The 22,557-nt window shown below is 44.3% G+C and overlaps 1 protein-coding gene across 1 annotated transcript in view; it reads right to left on the minus strand.

Annotated features, from left to right (window-relative positions):
• Positions 1-22,557, minus strand: part of GPCPD1 (glycerophosphocholine phosphodiesterase 1) — an 80,887-nt gene that overhangs the window by 29,632 nt on the left and 28,698 nt on the right. Inside the window, exons 5-9 of the mRNA XM_039528583.1 lie at positions 19,955-20,030; positions 17,913-17,954; positions 16,423-16,546; positions 11,021-11,255; positions 1,163-1,325 (exon numbers count right to left, since the gene is read on the minus strand). Coding sequence (XP_039384517.1) covers positions 1,163-1,325; positions 11,021-11,255; positions 16,423-16,546; positions 17,913-17,954; positions 19,955-20,030 — 640 coding nt within the window. The remainder of the gene's footprint in view (positions 1-1,162; positions 1,326-11,020; positions 11,256-16,422; positions 16,547-17,912; positions 17,955-19,954; positions 20,031-22,557) is intronic.

A 22,557-nucleotide genomic window follows, 5' to 3' on the forward strand; every position in this document is an offset into this window, starting at 1 on the left:
GATCACAGCAGCCCCCACAGTCGATTTGCCCACTCCAAATTGATGCCCAACTGACCGGTAGCTGTCTGGCATTGCAAGCTTCCACAGGACTATCGCCACTCGCTTCTCAACTGTGAGGGCTGCTCTCATCTTGGTATTCTGGCGCTTCAGGGCAGGGGAAAGCAAGTCACAAAGTTCCATGAAAGTGCCCTTATGCATGCGAAAATTTCACAGCCACTGGGAATCGTCCCAGACCTGCAACACTATTGCGGTCCCACCAGTCTGGCATTTTTTCCGGGCTCAGAATCGGCATTCCACGGCATGAACCTGCCCCATTAACACCATGATGTGCACACTGCCAGACTTCTCACAAAGTACGGGCCCTATGTCCATGTCTATGTCTTCATCACTCCCGTCACCGCGCTGCTGTCATCTCCTCGCCTGGTTTTGCTTTTGCAGGTTCTGGTTCTGCATATACTCCAGGATAATGCGCGTGGTGTTTACAGTACTCATAATTGCCGCAGTGATCTGAGCAGGCTTTATGATCCCAGTGCTATAGCGTCTGCGCTGAAAAAAGGCGCAAGACAATTGCTCTGACGGCAGGAGGGGCAACTGATGACTTGGCTTACAGGGAATTTAAAATAAAAAAAATAAAAAAAAACAACAACAAAGGGGGTGGCTCTGCATCAAGGAAAAACACAAACAACTGTCACACAGAATGGCCCCCTCAAGGACTGAACTCAAAACCCTGGGTTTAGCAGGCCGTTGATTTCACGGAGGGAGGGAGGGAGGAGCAAATGAATACAAAACAAAACGGGTCTATTTCTTGTTTTGATTCACTCCATCTATCTTTTACATCCTAGGCTGGCAGCAGACGGTGCAGTACGACTACTAGCCATCTTCATCTCCTGGGTGCTCGGCAGAAGATGGGAATGACCTGGCTGAGTCACTCCCATGTCTGCCCAGGACTTAATGGACTTAGAGCATTTTGTGTGGGGACACACACAATCGATTGTATAAAAACGATTTCTAAAAAAACAACTTCTATAAATTCAACCTAACACATTAGGCTATGCATTCTGAAATCATTGGATTAAATGGCCAAATGCAGCACTTTAAACAAAATTGTCAGTCTAATTTTAAGTTAGTTTATGTTGAAGTTCTTATTTTGTATCAACCATACCTCTGACTTTTCCAATGGTTTTTCTTGAACTTCTACTCATAATAGGAAGTGTGAGAATTCCAGCACTCTTTCCCAGTTCTGCAATCATGGAGGATAACAGGCATGCAGTACCCACATGGCCTGGAAGTTCATCTCCTTGTAATACTCTTTCGCTTAGATCTTCCTAAAAATGACAAGTATTAGGTTTTCTTTTTAAAAAACAGAACAAGACATTAAATTACGGCTATATGTACGAATGACAATATAAACTCTCCATAGTCATGGAAACTCTGCTTGACGAGCAAATTTACACAAGCACTTATATAAAACGAAAGATACCCCTCTAGTGTGCTTCATTATGAGATCCCCCCCTTTAAACTCAAATGTACCTGTGTTACACACAAACCGGACCTCATTGTTATTGTAAATTATCAGAAATATAAAATCTGAATTTGATAGAACTGTAGGAAAAAATGGTTAAGAGACCCTTACAGAATTTCAGCCACTCTCTTGGTTTGCAGTTTATTTTGGCTTTATGACATACAAAGCCCATTATCTTATTCAGGACTAGGTTATTAAATATACGATTACACTATATACAGTATTTTTCTGGGGGACGGAAAAGGTCAAAGGGTATGCAGACAGAAAGGACAGTTACCTGTTCTGTAACTGGCGTTCGAGATGTGTTGCTCATCTCTATTCCACAGTAGGTGTGCGTGCTCACCACATGCACTGGTGTCGGAAGTTTTTCCCTCAGCAGTACCCGTAGGGGGAGCGCTGCTGTGACCCCTGGAGTGGTGCCATTATGGCACGCTATAAGGGGATCCGCGCGCTCCCCCCACCCTCCGTTCCTTCTTGCCAGACCAATTCTGACAGTAGGGAAGGAGGGTGGGATGTGGAATAGACATGAGCAACACATCTCAAAGAACGTCAGTTACGAAACAGATAACTGTCCTTTCTACTTCGAGTGCTTGCTCATGTGTATTCCACAGTAACTGATTACAAGCTATGGGTGAAGGAGGTGGGTAGGAGTTTATGGATCCCCTGGCTAGAGCACAGCCCTACCAAAAACAGTCTCCCACACCAGGGATGATGCTATCGCATAGTGCAATGTGAACATGTGTACTGAGGACCAGGTAGCGGCCCTACAGATTCCTGGATAGGGACGTGGGCCACAAAATCAGCCAATGAGGCCCGAGCCTTTGTTGAGTGAGCCCTTACGATAGGTGGTGCGGGAACCCCTGCTAGGTTGTAGCATGTCCAGATGGACGACGTGATCCACCGACACAGTCTCTGGGTGGAGATCGGTTGGCCCTTCATGCACTCTGCCGAGGCAACAAAGAGTTGCGAACACCTACAGAACGGCTTAGTCCGCTCCAGGTAAAAGGCAAGCGCCCTGCGCACATCGAGAGTATGGAGGCAGCGTTCCTCGTTAGAAGCATGTGGCTTAGGGCAGAAAAAAGGTAGGAAGATGTCCTGGTTCACGTGAAAGGCAGAGACCACCTTGGGGAGGAATGTGCATGTGGTGAGCACGCACACCTACTGTGGAATAGACATGAGCAAGCACTCGAAGAAGAACCTTACTTTACACTCATCCAAATTCTAAAATCAATTTCAATAAGGATATTTCATTTTGTACATGTACTGAAGTCATCATTCTTTAATCTTCGAGAACATTTATGGTCAGATGTTTTAGAGTAGATATTGGTCACTTCAAACTCACGTTTCCACTTAAAGGTAAAAACCTTTGATGTTTCTCAAGTGATGGCATAAGCCTCTTTTAAAATGTATATTATATTAACTGCAAACGTTCATATAATAACTACTTGATATTGTTATATGAATAGTATGTACAAGTATAGCATGATCATTTGATCATAAACTAATTACTAATTCAGGAAGCCATTTAAATACGCTCATCCACTTTTGGAAGACAAGAATTCTCTCTCCAAACTCTTAAGAGTCAGTGACTTTTTAATTATTGAAGCTGAAGACTTTATAAGAGCTATTTAATTTGTAAAAAACTGTTTGAGGACTAAAACATAAGAAACAGGAGTGTTTGGACCTTTTAAAAATAAAATTATATATTCCCTCTCAAAAATTTAATAAAACTGAAAGACTGTCAAAAAGTGGACTAAATTAAAAAGAAATTTTTGAAAGTTAGTTTTTAACTCATCTGAATCTTTCCTGCCACAAAAATACAGAAAATTAAAGAAATGTTGTATATGTATTAAACTATATATTCTTAAAGATGAAGGGCCTCCTAGAACTACCATGAAGACATGAAACCAATTAAAGGGTGAGAGCAATCGACCTGAAATCTAAACAAGCTTGTGTTTTCTCTTATAATTTTACAGAAATAGGAAGGAGAAGAGTACAAGACTCTGGAGTGAGTAAAAAACGGTTACTTACCTTTGTAACTGTTGTTCTTCGAGATGTGTTGCTCATATCCATTCCAGTTAGGTGTGTGCGCGTCGCGTGCACTTTCGTCGGAAGACTTTTACCCTAGCAACCCCAGTGGGTTGGCTGAGCGCCCCCTGGAGTGGCGCCATAACGGCACCGCATATATACCTCAGCCGACCCACTCGACCCTCAGTTCCTTCTTGCCGGCTACTCCGACAGTGGGGAAGGAGGGTGGGTGTGGAATGGATATGAGCAACACATCTCGAAGAACAGTTACAAAGGTAAGTAACCGTTTTTTCTTCTTCGAGTGATTGCTCATATCCATTCCAGTTAGGTGAATCCCAAGCCTTACCTAGGCGGTGGGGTCAGAGTGAGACGTGGCGGTATGCAGGACCGCAGAGCCAAAGGCTGCGTCACCTCTCGACTGTTGGACCAGGGCGTAGTGTGAGGCAAAAGTATGGACGGATGACCAGGTCGCCGCTCTGCATATCTCTTGTATGGGGACGTGCGCCAGAAAGGCAGCGGAGGATGCCTGGGCCCTGGTAGAGTGGGCGGTGAGGTGGCCCCAGGGAACATTAGCCAAGTTATAGCAGGTGCGAATGCACTCTGCGAGCCAGGAGGAGATTCGCTGCGATGAGACAGGAAGGCCTCTCATCCGATCAGCAATTGCCACAAACAGTTGCGGGGATTTGCGGAACGGTCTTGTCCGATCAACTTAGAAAGCCAACGCCCTGCGAACATCGAGGGAGTGAAGTCGTTGTTCTCTCGGAGATGCGTGAGGCTTTGGAAAGAAAACTGGCAGGAAGATATCCTGGTTAACGTGGAAGGCGGACACTACCTTCGGGAGAAACGCCGGATGTGGGCGTAGCTGTACCTTGTCCTTATGGAAAACGGTGTATGGCGGGTCCGCCATGAGCGCCTTGAGCTCAGAGACTCGTCTGGCAGATGTGATAGCCACGAGAAACACTGTCTTCCATGAGAGGTACAGCAAGGAGCAGGTGGCCAGCGGCTCGAAGGGCGGAGACATGAGCCTGTTGAGGACCAGATTGAGGTCCCAGGTGGGAGTCGGATGACGAACCTGGGGGTAGAGACGATCAAGGCCCTTCCTGAAGCGAGTAGTCAGCGGGTGAGAAAACAGCGTATATCCCCCTTCACCGGGGTGGAAAGCGGAGATGGCCGCTAAGTGCACTTTAATGGAGGACAGCGCCAGACCTTGTTGTTTTAGCGACCAGAGATAGTCCAGTATCATCGGAAGTGGGAGTTCCGAAGGAATAGCGTCCCGCGCTTGAGCCCAGCAAGCGAAGCGCTTCCACTTGGCCAGGTAGGTAGATCGAGTGGAAGGCTTTCTGCTGCTCAATAAAACGTGCTGCACGGGAGCAGAGCAGCGCAACTCCGTCTGGTCTAGCCACTGAGGAGCCACGCCGTGAGGTGGAGGGCCGGCAGGTCCGGGTGACGGAGAGTGCCGTGATCTTGTGTTATCAGATCCGGATGGAGCGGCAGAGGAATGGGGCTGGCTATCGACAGACGGAGCAGCGTGGTGAACCAGTGTTGCCTGGGCCACGCTGGCGCAATTAAGATGAGACGTGCCTTGTCCCGTCGGAGCTTCAGCAGGACTTTGTGTATGAGGGGAAACGGAGGAAAGGCATAGAACAGGTGACGAGTCCATGGAAGGAGAAACGCGTCCGACAGAGAGCCCGGTGCCAGACCTTGAAAGGAGCAAAACTTCTGGCATTTGCGGTTCAATCGGGACACAAACAAGTCTATGTGGGGAAACCCCCACTGTTGGAAAATGGAATGAGCGATGTCTGCTCTCAGCGACCACTCGTGGCAGAGAAAGGATCTGCTCAGGCGATCCGCGATGGTGTTCTTGACGCCAGGAAGGAATGACGCTACTAGATGTATCGAGTGGGCTATGCAGAATTCCCACAGTAGCATTGCCTCGTCGCAGAGGGGGGGATGAGCGGGTCCCGCCTTGCTTGTTGATATAGTACATGGCCGTTGTGTTGTCCGTAAAGACTGAGACACAACAGCCGCGGAGGCGAGTCTGGAACACTTGGCAGGCCAGGCGTACTGCCCGGAGCTCCCTGACGTTGATGTGCATGTTTAATTCCTGCAGCGACCAAAGACCTTGAGTCTGAAGATCGCCAAGATGGGCTCCCCATCCAAGGGACGAGGCGTCCGTTGTCAGAGACATGGAAGGTTGAGGAGCCTGGAATGGGACGCCCGCACATACGTTGGACGGGGTCAGCCACCAATCCAGAGATTGAAGGACACCTGCTGGGATGGTGAGTATGGTATCCAGGGGGTCCCTGTGAGGGCGGTACCTGGAATGAAGCCACAGCTGAAGCGGGCGGAGGCGGAGCCGGGCAAACGGGGTGACGTGTGTGCAAGCCGCCATATGACCGAGGAGGCGGAGGCAAGCACGGGCCGAGGTCATGCGAGAGGCCTGAAGGTCGCGGATCAGCTGTGTAAGGGCCTGGAACCGAACCTGCGGAAGGAAGGCTCTCGCTAGAGCGGAGTCCAGGGTCGCGCCAATAAAATCCAACCTCTGAGTTGGAACTAAGGTGGACTTCTCTATGTTGAGAAGTAGGCCTAGGCGCGTGAATAAGTCCTTGATCTCTGTGACATGTTGCTGGACCGTGGCCTGCGAGTCCCCCCTGATGAGCCAGTCGTCCAGGTAGGGAAAAACGGAGATGGCGCGCCGACGGAGGTGGGTGGCGACAACGGCCATGCACTTTGTGAACACCCTTGGGGCCGTGGAGAGGCCGAAGGGGAGTACCGCAAACTGGAAGTGTAGGTGAGCGATTGTGAAACGGAGGAAGTGTCTGTGCGGTGGGAAGATGGCGATATGAAAATAAGCGTCCTTCATATCGAGGGCGGCATACCAGTCTCCTGAATCCAAAGTAGGGATAATGACCCCGAGGGATACCATGCGGAACTTCAACTTCAGCATGTATGCGTTGAGTCCTCGCAGGTTGAGAATGGGTCGGAGGCCTCCTTTGGACTTGGGAATCAAAAAAATATCGGGAATAAAACCCCTTGCCCCGTTCCATGTCCGGAACCTTCTCGACCGCTCCGATGGCTAGGAGCGAGTGCACCTCCTGTAAGAGGAGTTGCTCGTGAGAGGGGTCCCTGAAGAGGGACCGGGAAGGAGGGTGGGAAGGTGGAGGTGAAACGAATTGGAGTTGGTAACCACGTTCCACCGTGCGCAGGACCCAGGCATCAGTGGTTAGCCTGGCCCTCGCCGGGAGGAAATAGGAAAGGCGGTTGGAAAAAAGGAGGGAGGAATTGGTAGGAAGAACTGGTATGTCGTCCCCGGGCGCATCTTCAAAAAGATGGTTTAGGCCCCGGTGGTTTAGAGGGGGCTCGCCCTTGGGACGGTTGGTTGCCAGGCCGTCGCCCACGGCCGCCACGACCCCGCCGTCGACCAGAGTCTTGCCTGTAGCGAGGCATATAGTAAGGCCGGTTAAATTGGGGACGGAACGGACGCCTCTGGTTAGCCGGGGTATGCATCCCCAAAGTGCGGATGATAACCCTGTTGTCCTTTAGATTCTGAAGCTTGGAGTCCGTCTTTTCAGAAAAGAGCTCCTTCGAATCAAAAGGAAGGTCCTGAATGGTATATTGAACCTCAGGGGGAAGCGTCGAACTCTGGAGCCAAGAGATCCGGCGCATGGTAACGCCCGAGGCTACAGTACGTGTCGCCGAGTCAGCCGCGTCTAAGGAGGCCTGTAAGGAGGTGCGTGCTACCTTTTTGCCTTCTTCTACAAAGGCCGCGGAATCCTGAGGCAGGAGCTCTTTATATTTTTCTACCTCAGCCCAAGTGTCATGGCCGTAGCGGCTGAGCAAGGCCTGCTGGTTAGCCACACGGATCTGTAGGGCACCGGCAGAGTAGACCTTGCGACCAAGCAAGTCCATGCGCTTGGCCTCCTTCGACTTAGGAGCCGGGCCCTGCTGGCCGTTACGCTCTTTGTCGTTGACCGACTGCACTACTAAGGACGAGGGGACAGAGTGCATACACAAATGTTCGTATCCCCTGGAAGGGACCATGTATCTGCGTTCCACCCCTCGGGCTGTGGGCGCAACAGACGACGGAGTCTGCCACAAGGTATCAGCGTTCGCCTGGATAGTCCTTATGAAGGGTAGAGCTATGCGGGTTGGAGCGTTCGCGGACAAAATGTTCACTATTGGGTCACTGACTTCCGACACCTCCTCAGCCTGGAGATCCATGCGCAGTGCCACCCTGCGAAGGAGCTCTTGGTGCGCCCTTAAATCAATTGGCGGGGGACCCGCTGATGACGAGCCTGCCACCGCCTCATCTGGGGGAGAGGAGGAGGAAGAAGTGCCGGGCAGAATGGCATCTTGGTCAGCATCCGGCTCCTGTAAGGATTCCTGCCCCAGAGGTTCCTGGGCAGGCTGAGCCTCTTCGTCTGCACCGGATGGTACCTCAGTGTCAACTGGGGGGCGGCTTACGGTAGCCTCTGGGACGTGTGGCTCATGCGAGACAGTGCGCATAGGAGGCACAGGAGGGCCTTGGCTTTGGTGGTAGGCCCAAGGAGTCCAATAACCCCACTGATTTGGGTCCTGGTCCGCAGGATGGGATTGCCGGAAAACTCCCGAAGGGACCTGAGAGTCATGGTCATCGACATAGTAGCTGTCGGCGTGTGAGGAGGCCGAAGCGTGTCAAGAGGGCCAAGGAGGAGCAGATAAGCCTTCCGTCGAAGTGCCTACAGATCTCATCTGCCGCCTTTGTGGTGAACAGTGCCGGGAGGCATCTCGGTATCGAGAGCAGGAGCGCGACTGGGACCTGCGACCGGTGCGGTGCCGGGAGGTCGAGCGGGATCTCCACGATCGGTGCCGGGAGCGACTCCGCGAGTAGCGGCGGCCATAGCGGTACCGAGAACTGGATCGGTGCCGGGAGTGACGGGTCGGAGATCGAGAGAACAACCGGTGCCGCGAGTCCGACCGGTGCCGCGTGGTTGAGCGGTGCCGGGACTGCGAGCGGCGGTGCGATCGACGGCCAGATCGAGATCGGCGTCGAGAATGGGAACGGGTTCAGTGCCGGTCAGAGTCGGTGCCAGCGGGTGGCCTAAACATGGACGGCTTGCCCATGGAGTGGGACGCCCGCACCGGCGGCGCCGGGGGCGGTGGCACAAGCGGTTCTGTCAGCGCAATGAGGTCCCGTGCTGCCTCGAAGGTCTCAGAAGTCGATGGCAGTGGCATCTCAACCGCGGCCGGAGCCGGGGAGGCTACAGGTTCCGGGCTCGACGGCCTCTCGGGGGCCGGAGTCGCCGGTGCCGGCAGAAGCGTCTGCGGCAGAGGAACCGGTGCCGCGGCAGGTTTTGGTGCCGGGCGGTCCGGACAGGGCGCACTCTGTGGCTTCGGAGCCGGCGGTGCCATGGAGGCAGCGACCTTTCCTTTCTTCGCCCTCGGGGAGAGGAAGCGTCTTTGAGCCGGCTTCGGTGCCGATGACGGTTTCGGTGGCACCGCAGAGTGGCCTGGCGCCGTGGCAGTGCTGCGAGAGTCCTTCGCGGGCGGTGCCGCGGCTGGAGGGGTTAAGGCTGCCTCCATTAGGAGCTGTTTCAGCCTAATGTCTCTCTCCCTCTTAGTGCGAGGCTTAAAGGCCTTGCAAATTGGGCACTTAGTAGATAAGTGCGACTCTCCTAAGCACTTTAAACAGGAGCTATGAGGATCTCCTGTAGGCATAGGCCTGCGGCAGGCCGAGCACGGCTTGAAACCCGGGGAGCCGGGCATACGCTCCGGTCCCGGGTGCGGGTGGGGCTAACCCACGAACCCGCTAACTATCTACACTAAACTGATTTTAAACTATCAAAAATAAGAAAACCTAAACTAAGATAAGAACTATGTACAATTTTTACAGAGAAAACTATGAGGAAGCTAGGGAAGCGGAGGTCAGACAAGCTGCACTCCGCTGTTCCAACGACCGACACGGGCGGTAAGAAGGAACTGAGGGTCGGGTGGGTCGGCTGAGGTATATATGCGGTGCCGTTATGGCGCCACTCCAGGGGGCGCTCAGCCGACCCACTGGGGTTGCTAGGGTAAAAGTCTTCCGACGAAAGTGCACGCGGCGCGCACACACCTAACTGGAATGGATATGAGCAATCACTCGAAGAAGAACTCACACAATCCTGTTACTCTGCTTAGACAGCAAGCACTTTGCAACTCATCCTGTCCATCTCTACAAACAAGCTGCCACAGACGCATAAGAAAACTTCAACATGGACGGGTGAGAGAAAGTTAACTAAGACACTGCCAAACTATTAGATTTAAAAACAAACAAACAAAAAAAAACACCCCACACCCTTTTGTAATGATTTTGTTGGAATAGTGAAATGCTGTTGTAACTTAAAATATTAGCAGTTTTACTCCTGCTAATCACAAAGTGGTTAGTCCATGTATTCCTGGACAGGAGATAAATGATAAACACTGATAAACAGAAATAAATATTGGGAGTTACATGGATTTAAGGTTCTTAATATGGTTAACTGGCCTGTCTCAAGACAGGCTCCTTAAATGGCTTCTTCTAAGTAACTGATTTAAATATCTTTGATTTCATAGACATAGTTACAATTGCTTCTTTACCAACTATAAACGGACTGGCTATTTATTAATAACCAACAGGTACACCTGTTCTGAAACAAATTATTTTGACCATCTATAAACATTTAGTTAACTACAAATATACTGAAGAGTCACAATATATTGTTGATACGGAAGAGATTGTAATGGAAGTAACCAGTTTATCACTTGCTCTCTTGTTTAATGTTTTCTTTTTGGTAATAAAATAGCCCTGGTTAACAGCAGTGATTATTTTGCTTGGTCTTAAATCACAGGGACTCCTAAGGTATGTAAAGAACTCCTTGACTAAATAGTGGGACCCATACCTGAGTTGGCAGTAAGTGAAACAATTAGGAAGAACTGGCCTACTATTTCTTTCTTTTCTGGACTACTGGCTCTCAACCTTTTCAAACTACTGTACCCCTTTCAGGAGTCTGAGTTGTCTTGAGTACCCCCAAGTTTCAACTCACTTTAAAACTATTTGCTTACACAGACAAAAATGTCACAGCACACAATTACTGAAAAATTGCTTGCTTTTTTATTTTTATCCTATAACTATAAAATAAATCAATTGGACTATAAATATTGTATTTGCATTTCAGTGTATAATATATAGAGCAGTATAAACAAGTCACTGTCTGTATAAAATTTTAGTTTGTACTGACTTTTTCTGTAGCCTGTTGTAAAACTAGGCAAATATATAGATGAGTTGATGTACCCCCTGGAACACCTCTGTGTACCCCCAGGGGTACAAATACCCCTGGCTGAGAACAACTTATCTGGACTAAATATTTTTAGTCATTTTTAAAATAAAATTGCTAGCTGTTCAGCAATTTAAAATGACCCCTTCCTGCACCAAGAACTCATCACTTATAATATACATGCCAGACAAGTACTCACTTCAAAAAAGTCAAAGACTAATTCCAAGTTATCTGGTTCCATTGTCTGTATGCTGTATTCTGTCCATCGATCAGGCTGCAAACCATAACCACATTCTGGTTGAGAGTGCCGAGATTTGTATTCAGTATCACTTATTAAGGAGATCTCCAGAGTGTTTGACATTTTCTGAGTAACATTTTTATCTTGGTTGTCATCATCGTGATCTTCCTCCAAGCCTTCTAGAGTCAGCTTCACCCTATGCACCAAAAAGAAAAACAAATCAGAGGCTAGAAAATTAGTGACGCATCTTCAGTGACAGCAACAACTCAAAAGCCTACAAAATACTAGGTCAGGAGATCTAGTAGGATTCTGCCCCACAAAAACTTTATATGCCACTGTATTACCTATATTTCCCTAAACATCATGATGACCCAGATCTCAAGGCACCATTAGTGGGATAATACTTCCCTACTCCTCCCATCCTGGAGCCATTACTCTCTAGTTACACTTTCCAAAACACCTCTATAGATTTAGATTTTAACCTCACAGCTTATGCTCTTGCACATCACAAAAGCTCAAGACACTGGGTAAGATTTTCTAAAATGCCTATGTGACTTAGGAGAATTGGAGTTGTCTACATGAGTTAGCATGCAGCAAGCCACAGTGTGACTCTATAGTGTGCTAGTTTGCCACACTCTAACATGCCAAGTGGACCTGCTACTGTGCATTAAAAGCTTTGCAGTCCCAAAGAAGAGGATATCAAAGCTCACTATAGAACTTTCAGTGTAGCAGGGTCCACATAGCAAGCTAGCACATAGCAAACAGCATGCTGTAGACTCACACCCTGGCATGCTGCACGCTAACTCACCATGTAGACAATCCCTAAGGGTATGTCTATGCTACAAACTAGGGGTGTGGTCTGCAGCTCATGTACACCAACCCACACCCTCTTTCTTTAGAGCTAGCATACTAAAAAACAGCATAGACAGCAGCCTGGCCACTGGCAGCACAGGCTAGCTGCTGAGTACAAAATGGCACCCTGGAATCCCCATAATAACCACTGTACAAAACATATCATAATCATGTCACAAAGTATACCTTGTGAGGTATCATTTGAGAAGTCATGATCTGTTGACTATTACTACCCTGTTGGATTGTGTGACTCTGAAGCTATGAAGTATTGCTATGTGTGTGTTACTGAAATATGTCATGAAGTTGGGAGATGCCCACAGCCAGCTTTTCGGTGGCAACCTAGTAAAACAGATTTACATCAGGACCAGCCAGACATTTGATTGCCCACTGAGAAGAATCCACTCTCCCAGAGACGACTCGGAGAGGACACATACACAATTGGGTCTGCCTAACCTCCCATCACAGCAAGGATCTTTCTAGTAACTGGAAGTAGAGGAGAGGGACAGTGACATCACTTGGCCTCTCTCCTCCATCTCAACACCTCGAAGATTGTTCGGAAGACAAAGACTTTGAACTGGGGAGATAGGGTGGATTTCCTTCCCAGCCTGGGACCAATGTATTGGAACTGTAAGCTGCCTGTAACATCTATTAGGGTGAGAAAAGCTGTTTGATTCAAACCTTACTTAGTCTGTAGAATTTAGACTGCGAGTTCATTTTTATTTCTTATGTAGCCAACTTTAAGTGATTATAAGTAGCAGGCATAGAGCTCAATCGATCTTTCTGTAGTTAATAAACCTGTTTTATATTTTACCTAAAACAGCATGTTTTAGGTCGAAATGCTTAGAGAATCTCAGCTCAAGCTAACAAGCACTGTTGCATGTCTACTATCCTTGTTGGAATGGAAAACTAATGAGCTTGCACTGTCCAAGTGAGTCTTGAGCAGAGTAAGACTGTATTTGCTGGTGCCTCTCTCTGTATAATTCATGAATGACTGGGAAAGCCTTCATGCAATTTAGCTGTGTGTGTGGGTCTCCACATGCTGATGGCTGGGCAATCACAGCACCTGGAAGGGTTCACTGCTTTTCACTGGCTGGCACTGCATCATAAGAGACAACCCAGGCTGGAGAGTTAAGGAGGCACAACAGTCCCACAATTTCAGGTTGTAGCCTGGGGATCCCATCACACAACCATGGGGTTCAGGCAGGTTTGTATTTGGGATGGCTAGACTGTACCCGCCACTGCCCAAGCTACTGCAACTACGCCGCTATTTTTAGCATACTAGTTCAGATGGAAGCTAGCACGAGTACACATATGCAAGCTTGGAATCACACTCCTCTCTTGCAGTGTACATGCAGCCTGAGTTGCATGCTTTCAGAGAAACTTAGGCTCTAGTGACTACATTCCATTTTTCAAAAATGATTAATTTTGACTTATAAGTGCACAAGTTACTTTTGAAAAAAAATAATTACTGGATGTTTTGAAAAGTTTTCCCACTGTCTAAAAGTTAGTAATCATTACTGACTAATTATATGGGTGCCAGAGTGAACAGATGGCCTCCTTCAGGAGATTACCAACAACCTAAAGGGTCACCTGAAGGTAACTGAAGACTAGGGTAATTGTCACCATCAGCCCCTCAGCCTTGAGCATATGACAACTGATGTATGAATATGCACACACAAATACACAAGTTCTGTAATATTCCTAAAGTCAAGTAATATAAGTAGGTATATGCGGTGCTATTGATAAGCCACAAAGATAAATGCAAAAAAAGAGTAAACCTCAGATTATTTTTAAATAAACACAAAATTTAATTGAATGTAGTGCTTATGAAGGTTCCCAGACTGAAAATAGTAAGTGGTCCTGCATCGAAAGTGGAGAATTCTCCCTGGCTTCCAGTGTGCCCAATTCTAGCAAACAAAGTTGCACCCAGCAAACATTATCATTCCATGAAACAGGTTTTCTGCCTCTTTGCTTCCTATCAAAGGAAGTATATATAACCAGGTTCCAATCCCTTTCTCAGTCCTTTACAAAGAAAGCAAAGTAAATAAAGAGCTATTTTTCCTCAATGGTTACAAAAAGAGGTCCACATAACTCTAAAAGCAGCAAACAATTCCCACTGAGAGAATGCTGCCAGTATAGAGCCTCTACATCAAATCTGTATCTTCAATACCACAGAATGAAAAATCTCAGTCCAGAGACTGAAACTAACTCTCCACTACAGGACCCCACACAGTGGAAATGGCTGCCACAAATCACCTTAATTGTGCTGTTCTGACTATCCAACGGATTTCAGACCATCCATCCTTTCATGTACCAGAACTCTACAGGTCCTTGGTGCATTATACACCTCTTCTGATATTTAGATCACTTAACACATGCAATTTCTGGTTCTAAAAAGAAAGTTTGAGTGTGGAACTCTTCTATGAAAGGTGTCTCAATGCACCCATGTCACTAAAAACAGCATTTAGCCATCCAGATCTAATTGAAGATTACCACCAGACCTATCAGGCCTCCTGAGAAAATTAGTCTAGGTATGAGTCATGAGACCAAGCTTTTGCAAAATGATCGAATTGTTACATGCAGACTTACCTCCTTTGTCTGACCTGGCACTGCCCAGAATTCCCAGTTTTGGCAGGGATATCGAGCTTAGACATCTTTATTAGAGTTCTTATGAATCCCAATTTTCAGGGGGGTGGGGAGAAAGAAGGAGTGTAATGTCTATTCAATCTGCCAAGCAGATCAGGACTTTGGTGACATGAATGGTCCTAGGCAGCAGAAGAACCGATGTACCACAGAGAAAGAGGTTCAAAGCCTCTCCCTGCCCTCCTGAATTGCTAACAACAAGCCAGTAAGGAGGTCCTTGAAGTAACCAGCAATTAGGCAGTGCACTGATTCTCAGGAAAACTAGGATCAGGTTTCAAGAATTACTTTCTCTCTCTTGCATGCCCTGCCAACAGTGTGCCCCAGGAAACAATGTAAGGTGCTACAGTATTGGGACAGAGCAAGGGCATATTAGGTGCAATTGTTCTCAGTAAGGCAATTACCTCTCCAGTCTCATGACAAGGTTGAGTGGGGTGGGGGAAGGGAAGGTGTCCCTACCATCTTAGCTAGGCGTTCATTATGACAAGGCTCTCAAAATTACGGTCCATGATCTGCAGATTACTTGGTGGTGGTATGTGAAAAGCTAGCTGATCACATGATGTGGGCTCAGTATCTGACTTCCAGCAGCTAAATCACATTGATAGTTAAAAATACACACAATTTAATATTTTTTCCATGTAAACAAGTATAACCCAATCCTCTAACCAACTGAAAACTGGAAGGCAGGTGGTCAGCATGATTGAGAAATGGGAGGAAAAATGACACCAGATACGCTATTTTAAAAGCTGGAGAACCGCTGCACTATCAAAAGCTGTATAAAATATTTGACAGCTAACTGCGCTTAACACGATCAGACTTTAGCACAGCATATATATATATATAACTTGAGAGATGAATCACATCTAATCACTTAGTTTATACTTTCTTTTTCTAGGGCTAAGGGAAATTAAGACAAAGGGATATGTGTGTGTACCTACTGTCTGTTTACTTCCTGGTATATGATGCTATAATACTTGCTACAGTAAAAGCTGTTTTATCCAGCATGTTGGTGGAAGGGGGGTGCTGGTAAGTGAAAAATACTGGTTAACTAAGAGGGAAGGAGTTTGGGTGCAGGGCTTGGGTGCGGGACGGGGTGCAGGCAGGGGCTCGAGGCAGCAGGTTGGGGCACCTCCATCTAGAAGTAGCTGGGATAGGTTGCCACTTGTCGGGAGCCACCTGAGGTGAGTGTCCCCCAGACCCAGCACCCACCCCCACACCCCATGCCAACAGGATTATAAACTGGAATTTCAACGAAGATCAGAAATGCTGGTTTATAGAGCTTTCCAGTTGATGAAGTGCTGGATAAAACAGCTTTTATTGGATACAGATTTTTTTTTGTAGTTTGAGAAAAGGGACCTATTAAAATAACTTCTTATAAAAATATAAAGACTGAAAATGGGCTAATACTGAAGTAGTCCTTTCATCTGAATGTACTGCTTCATTCTTTCATAAAGAGAACTCTTTCAATATTAAATATTTAATGAAGAATCTCAAGAAATATAGCTCTGAACAAAATCAGAGGACTACAGTAAAAATCAACTGAAGTAAAGATTGTAACAGCTATTAATTTCTTCACATTCATCTAAATCAGAATGGAGTATTAAAAATACCAAATTAATTATTTGTGTCATTTGAGAGCACACGTAAGGATACATAAATATCGCATGTATGACAGTATCCCCCCCCAACTAGCTGTAAAATAGGTGGGATGCTAACATACATTGTGGCCTCTTAACATTTTTCTTTTGAACAATCAAGTTAGCAATGGGAGAAGCCTGGGGAAAGCAGCACCACTGATTTAATGTTATCAACAGATGTGAACTTGTGATGGAGCTTAACATTACAAAAATTGCAACTTATGATGATCTTACCTAAACCTAGAATTTTTAAATTTGTTCTTGGATATTGAGACAGGCGGTTTTTCAGAATAATGTAGACGTAATCTTATTTCAGTCTGACAGGACAGCCACCCAGAATCCAGAGTCTCAACACCATCTGGCAAAGTAAACATGATGAAAAGTAGTAACAGTTATATACAGCCGAAGAGATTTTCAAAAAAGAAACATACATCAATATAATTAAAAACAGAATATTGGTATAACTTTGAAATAACGTGATTTCACATAACTAGTTTCTTTGGCAGAGTCCACCATACCTTGTAACCAATGTTCCCTCTAATTTTTTCCACCCATGTGCAGAATAGATACGTGAGTGTAAGTGTGAGCTGGCTAGAGGTAGAGAAGAATCCTCAGCTTCTCAGAATGAGGAAAGTAGTGCAAGTGGGGCTGCCAGGAAGGGGTGCAAGGTACCAGCTATCAGATGAGGTTCTGAAATTGGCTCTGCAGGTCTGAAGCTGCTGAGAAGCAACCGATTAGTGTAGCAGTGAAGAGAAGTGACAACTTTGGGGACAGGAGTAAGAAAGATAGCTTGGGGGTGGACAGCATAAAGCAAAGACAGGAGAAAACAGAAGTTAAGAATTTAGTGGAAGGGACAGAACTGATGTGTAAGGTGTGACGGAGTAGTGTCAAACTGGGATAATTTTGTAGGTGTTAGAGGGCCGAGCAATGAGTGAATGGTGGAGTGGTTGTGAGGTGTGTGAAAAAACAGTTGTAAAGTAAGGGAGAACTTGGTATGAAGCCTGCAAGTGTGGGAACATATATAGAGAGCAATTGGGGAGGTAGCGTATTGATGGCTGTTGGTCTGATAATGGGTATGTTCAATTTAACATTACAAATTTCGACAGTTAACAGAGCAGGAGAGAGCAGTGCAGGATCCATCCTTTAACACAGAGATGGCGAGCACACAGTAAACATGGGCCATTGAAAAATGCCACAAACCCACGATGCGCCATGATCCATTCTGCCAACCTACAAATGCTAGCAGCAGAAGGTAGTGAGGAGGGCTGTGGGATAACTACCCATAGTGCACTGCTCTCACTTTTGACGCTACAGCCCCAAGTGTGGATGCGCTCTGGTGATGGAGAGAGTGTATTATAGTGCTTTTTGATAGTCAATATAACTTTTGTCAACATAACTCTGGAGTGTAGACAAGACCTAAAAGATATTACCGAACCTAACAGCTGACACACAGCAGCAGAAAGGGGGAGGATCTGAGGAGGATGAAGATCATGGCCAAAACATGATGCCACAGCATCCTGCGATCAGTGGACTATCTCCCTGGCACATGGCTAGTGCTCTTCGCCCTGAAAAGGGCATCACCAGTCAGAAGCAGGCCCTCAGGCACTGGCAAATGTTTTGTTTAACATGTATAATTTCATTACATTTTTCATCACTAACACTTGACTTCTTAAAATTCATACATGCTGGTAAGGATTTTAAAGTAATTAACACATCTTACTTACTATGGATTCCAAACTGTCCATCATCAACAGTGATGTCATTTTCTATAATTGAAGGGAGGGGAAACAGAAGGAAACTAGTTAGCATTCTTACCTTACACAGAGTCAAATGTCAAAATTGAACTACTATATTTAAAATTTAGAAGGAAAAAAGTAGACAAAGAATAAGCATATTTATTGCAAAATTCTATTAAATACATTCTAAAAGTTTGATTTTCTTGCAGATCACACTATATTGCTAGTATTCTGCATTGCTAGTGTTCAAGATCCGTTTAGTATTATATATGTTGACAGTGTTTAAGAAATGTTTCTTGAAAGCATACAAGCTTTTTGCTATGAAAAGCTTCTAAATCACATTAGTCATAATTAAAATATTATTCTGTGCATCTGACAGACCCGTTTTCCTGGAACGGGACATTCGAAGTGTTTCTTCACTTTTACCCTACTCAAAAAGGTTATAAAAGCAGGAAACTCAGGAAGTATGCAAACTCGCCAGCATAACCATAAACTTTCAGAGCTATAAAAAAAAAAACTAAAATAATCAACCTTTGTTTCTCAAAATTTGAAAACCAAATTTGACTTAATCATATTTTGCCAATAATGCCATTAGCCTTTTGTAAAAAGCACCACAAGTCTGCCCTCAATCTTTAATAGTCATTAAACAACATTTTGTTGTGTAATGACAAAAGTTTTCTATCAGCATTAACAGGCTGACATTTTTGTGACAAGAGACATGTTTTATTTTTATTATGAACTTGCGAAGAGTGATTTCTCTGACCGCAAAAGTTTCCACACAGCTCTAGAACTCCAATATCCAGGTTTCACTAGATCAAGAAAGTACTTTTTCTTTAAAAAGATTGTTTGTTTATAAACAGCTGATATATTAAATAAATAGATCCCTAGAAAGTTAATTTATTAGTACTTTAGCTTTCCTAGGAAATATATTATACATTTTAAATAATCACCCCAGAACTCACAGGACCAGTGTATTTTTTTCAATGACTACAGGGTTAAAAAGAATAAAGTTGAATATTACTTAAAAATTCAAAACTGTTCAGAGTAAGGTAAACAAATGTATTAGAGACGAAGTTCAGAGTGTGGTATATAGACCAGAATATTAATTGCTGATCAATATACAGAAAAAACAATTTGCTGCAGGAATAGAAATCCTTAACTGCTCTAATTCACAAACTAACTAGTAAGCAACAGTAATCCCTTATGGTACACATGATTAGTCCTAACAAATATTTAAATAGAAAATTCTAACTAAAGGGTACATGCTCTCCAGGAGCCAGAAGGTATTTAATCTATGTAGAATGAACTAATACAGATTTAGGAAACACTGGCCTTCTGATATATTAGACAAAAATATATGTAGAAAAGTGCCATCCTATGGCTGATAAAGAGATCTGAACTACATTCAATGAATGAACTACATTCAATCACTTTTTAAAAAGAAAGTTTGGATTTCAGAAAACTCTTGTTCCTAAGAGGAACAAGTTCATATTGTATGCCCCTACAACAGAGTGGGATTTCTGGTATTTACAGTTAGAAAAAAACTCCATCACCTTGAATTATGTTACTATTGTTGTTAGTAATATCTACTTAAGATGCCCACTTACTGGGATTAAAAGTCCTCTTAAAGTTTACTACTGAAACTTCATATGAACAAGGGTAAGTTCACATCCTCCCCTTCTCCACACTTCTTTTAAAAATAGAAGTATGGATCCTCAGTCTCAAGAGTGACAAACATTAAAAAGTTATGTTAACTCCAATTTAAATAGAAATAGGCAAAAGATAAAATTTAGGAAACAACTTCAAACCCATTGCTTTTTTTTAAAGCAGTTGCTCAGAGTTTAAGATTTGACAATTTTAAGGTTTTGAGAATGAGGTCCATGATGTATAAAGAAATTTTTTTACCTGTAACACAGTACTAAATTTAAATATTTTAAAGCTATAAATTGTTGTCAATCCCACTAAACCAATGTGCAGCATATTAGTAATCTTATGCATATGCCTCAAACAGATGCAATTGATGCCCATACCTAAAGGGGTTATTGATCGTGGTTGAAGATGAGTCTCCCACTTGTGAATTATGACTTGGCAGGGACCATCGATAGTCTGTAATTTAAAAGTTAAACGTCTGCAATAATCTCTTATGTTATATCTGATATTCTACCCACAATGCCACTTTGGGTGCTTGTGATCTTAATTTATATGCTAAAGAATAAGAAAAGATACTAAAGAATAAGAAAAGATAAGGCTTGCTTCTTACCACTGAGACTGCTGATGCTGAGATTTGATGAGTCAGGTCACACTATGACAAACTGACAAATTCAAACTGGGAGCAGAGAAGTTGGATGGAATTATTAAATCCTCAGTGTTTATAGCTACTTTATTGGAAAGTTATGCTTTCCAACAAGAAAACAATTCTCACTGAACTGAGGTTTTTGTTTTAATTTGTGGTACTGCAATAGATATTCAGATAATTAATGCTAACTATATTACTTAAATTTATTCCTTCAGGTAGGGTTCTAACGAACCTAAAACAAGTTTTTTTTGGGGGGGGACGGGGGGCAGTTGAAAGTTTGAAAAAAATATTTATTTTATTTGGTGAGGAACTCAGACTGACACAAAAGTGTTTTGACTGTGGCAGAGATTTTGCTCTTCCACATTACCTCATTAAAATTCAAATAGAAGATCTGAATTTGGTTCACTGCCACAAAAAGGAATATAAAAATTTATACTGCTTAAAAGGCATAGCAAAAGCATGAAGAAAGTGTTCACAATGCTCAAAGGGAGGCAGAGAGGTACATCATTTTAGGTGAACCATATATCCATGTTAAATATTTTACATATAGACTATTCCTGGGCAAAGGAGAAGAATCCACAGAATAGGGATGAAGATACCAGGGCAGCAGACTAAGAAATCCCACTACAAAAATATGCTTCTAGCTTTATTCACAACAAGCTATCAGTGAAGTCCTTTGTGGTTAGTTTTGGTTGGACCAGGATTAAATTTGTGGGTCTCCCCCCATATATTGCCAATTGTAGGGGGCAATATTTGGTTTTAGTGAATCTGGTAGAAAACCAATTAGATATTGAGACCAAAGATTGTTTCTCTGTTGCGAGGATCAACAGAACTTTTAAAATGCTTTCTAAGTTAGAGCTTATAGTGAATCATTTGGCTGGCTGCAGAAGCAGGAACCGGACTTTGTTGGGCCCAAGTCTCTGGATAATCTGTACTGATTGGACCTCTTAATGACAAGTTATTTTTCTGCCTTTTTTTTCTTAAATTATCTACTTCCCCTATCAATACATGGTTACCATTTTCTACAGAAAGTGCTGTTAGCTATCTGCGGGGTTCACCATCCTGGTATTTTTGGCTAAGAAGCCACTCTAGATTTCATCAAGCCTACATTGTCCCTTCTCTTACAAAGCATCACAAGCTCCAACACCAGTTTTACCTCAGCAGAGTTTAAAAAGAGACAAAAACATTAAAATTTGTTTCAGATTAACAGAAACAACTTAATTTTCTGATAAAAATAGACAATTCAGTCAAGCTTAAAATCCAATAGTAATAATCAAAATATCTAAACACTGTGAATGTTTATGGCTCAGTATCTTTTTTTAGCACCAGCTGGGACTTCCTGATATTATGTCAAGGATATGAAATCTATGAAGGTTTTTGCATTAGGTGACCCCAAAAGCCAAAGATTTAAAAGCATTCAGTAAATTTAGGTTTGATCTCTATATCACTGCTAAAAACAAATGCAAAGTTCCCATTTAGCTCAAAGCTGCATATACCCCACCCAAAGCCACTTCACGCAAAATACATATCCAAAGTTATTTAGCACTTGATGCTTTAAAAGGTAGAATACATCTAGTTATAAAACAAGATTAATATTACATTATTAATCTCTCTTTTGGTAATATTATGCTAATTAACAGCACGCGCACACACACAGAAAGATAATAACTGCAAGGATAAAAGAGAGGGAAAGGGAAAACAGAACTGTCTAAAATATGAGTAAGTTGAAAAGAATGTGAAGTCAAGTTTCTTCCCTGTTTTCTTATAACAGACCCACATGCTTTTGGCTGACAGACACACTCTGGATTCCCATAGTGAAAACTTTGTCTGCCAGCAGGGAGGCAGGTGCCCACAGCTGCTCCTATCAAGTAGGCTAGTGAACTCTCCAAAAGCTAAAAAACAATGATAGCAGGGCAAGAACAAAGGAAGTCAGTCTCTGCCCTGAAGAACTCACCAGTGGAATCTGTGCAAGTGTTATGCCAGGTGCCTAAACGGGCATTGAACATGCACACCATAAGTCCAAGATTCTCAAAATGGAACCTATGTGCCACATAAAAGCTAGGTAAGAGCACAAGGCAGCTGAATGCCTTAGAAAACTAAAGCATACTTAACATTGCACTTTTGACAATGGATGTCTATCTACCTAGGTTTTTATACCACACTGATAGACAATATTTGAGCACATCAACCAGCACTGGCACAGAATCTGAAAGCTCAAAGGGTAGCTGACTTCACAAGGCACAAAGACTTAAGAACACACATTTAAGTTACCTAACACAGAAAACACTAGGCTAACTAGTTTTCAGTTACTGTTTGAAAATCTTTCAGGCAATGATT

Source organism: Mauremys reevesii, linkage group 3 (assembly GCF_016161935.1).
Source record: "Mauremys reevesii isolate NIE-2019 linkage group 3, ASM1616193v1, whole genome shotgun sequence".
Taxonomy (NCBI): domain Eukaryota; kingdom Metazoa; phylum Chordata; order Testudines; family Geoemydidae; genus Mauremys; species Mauremys reevesii.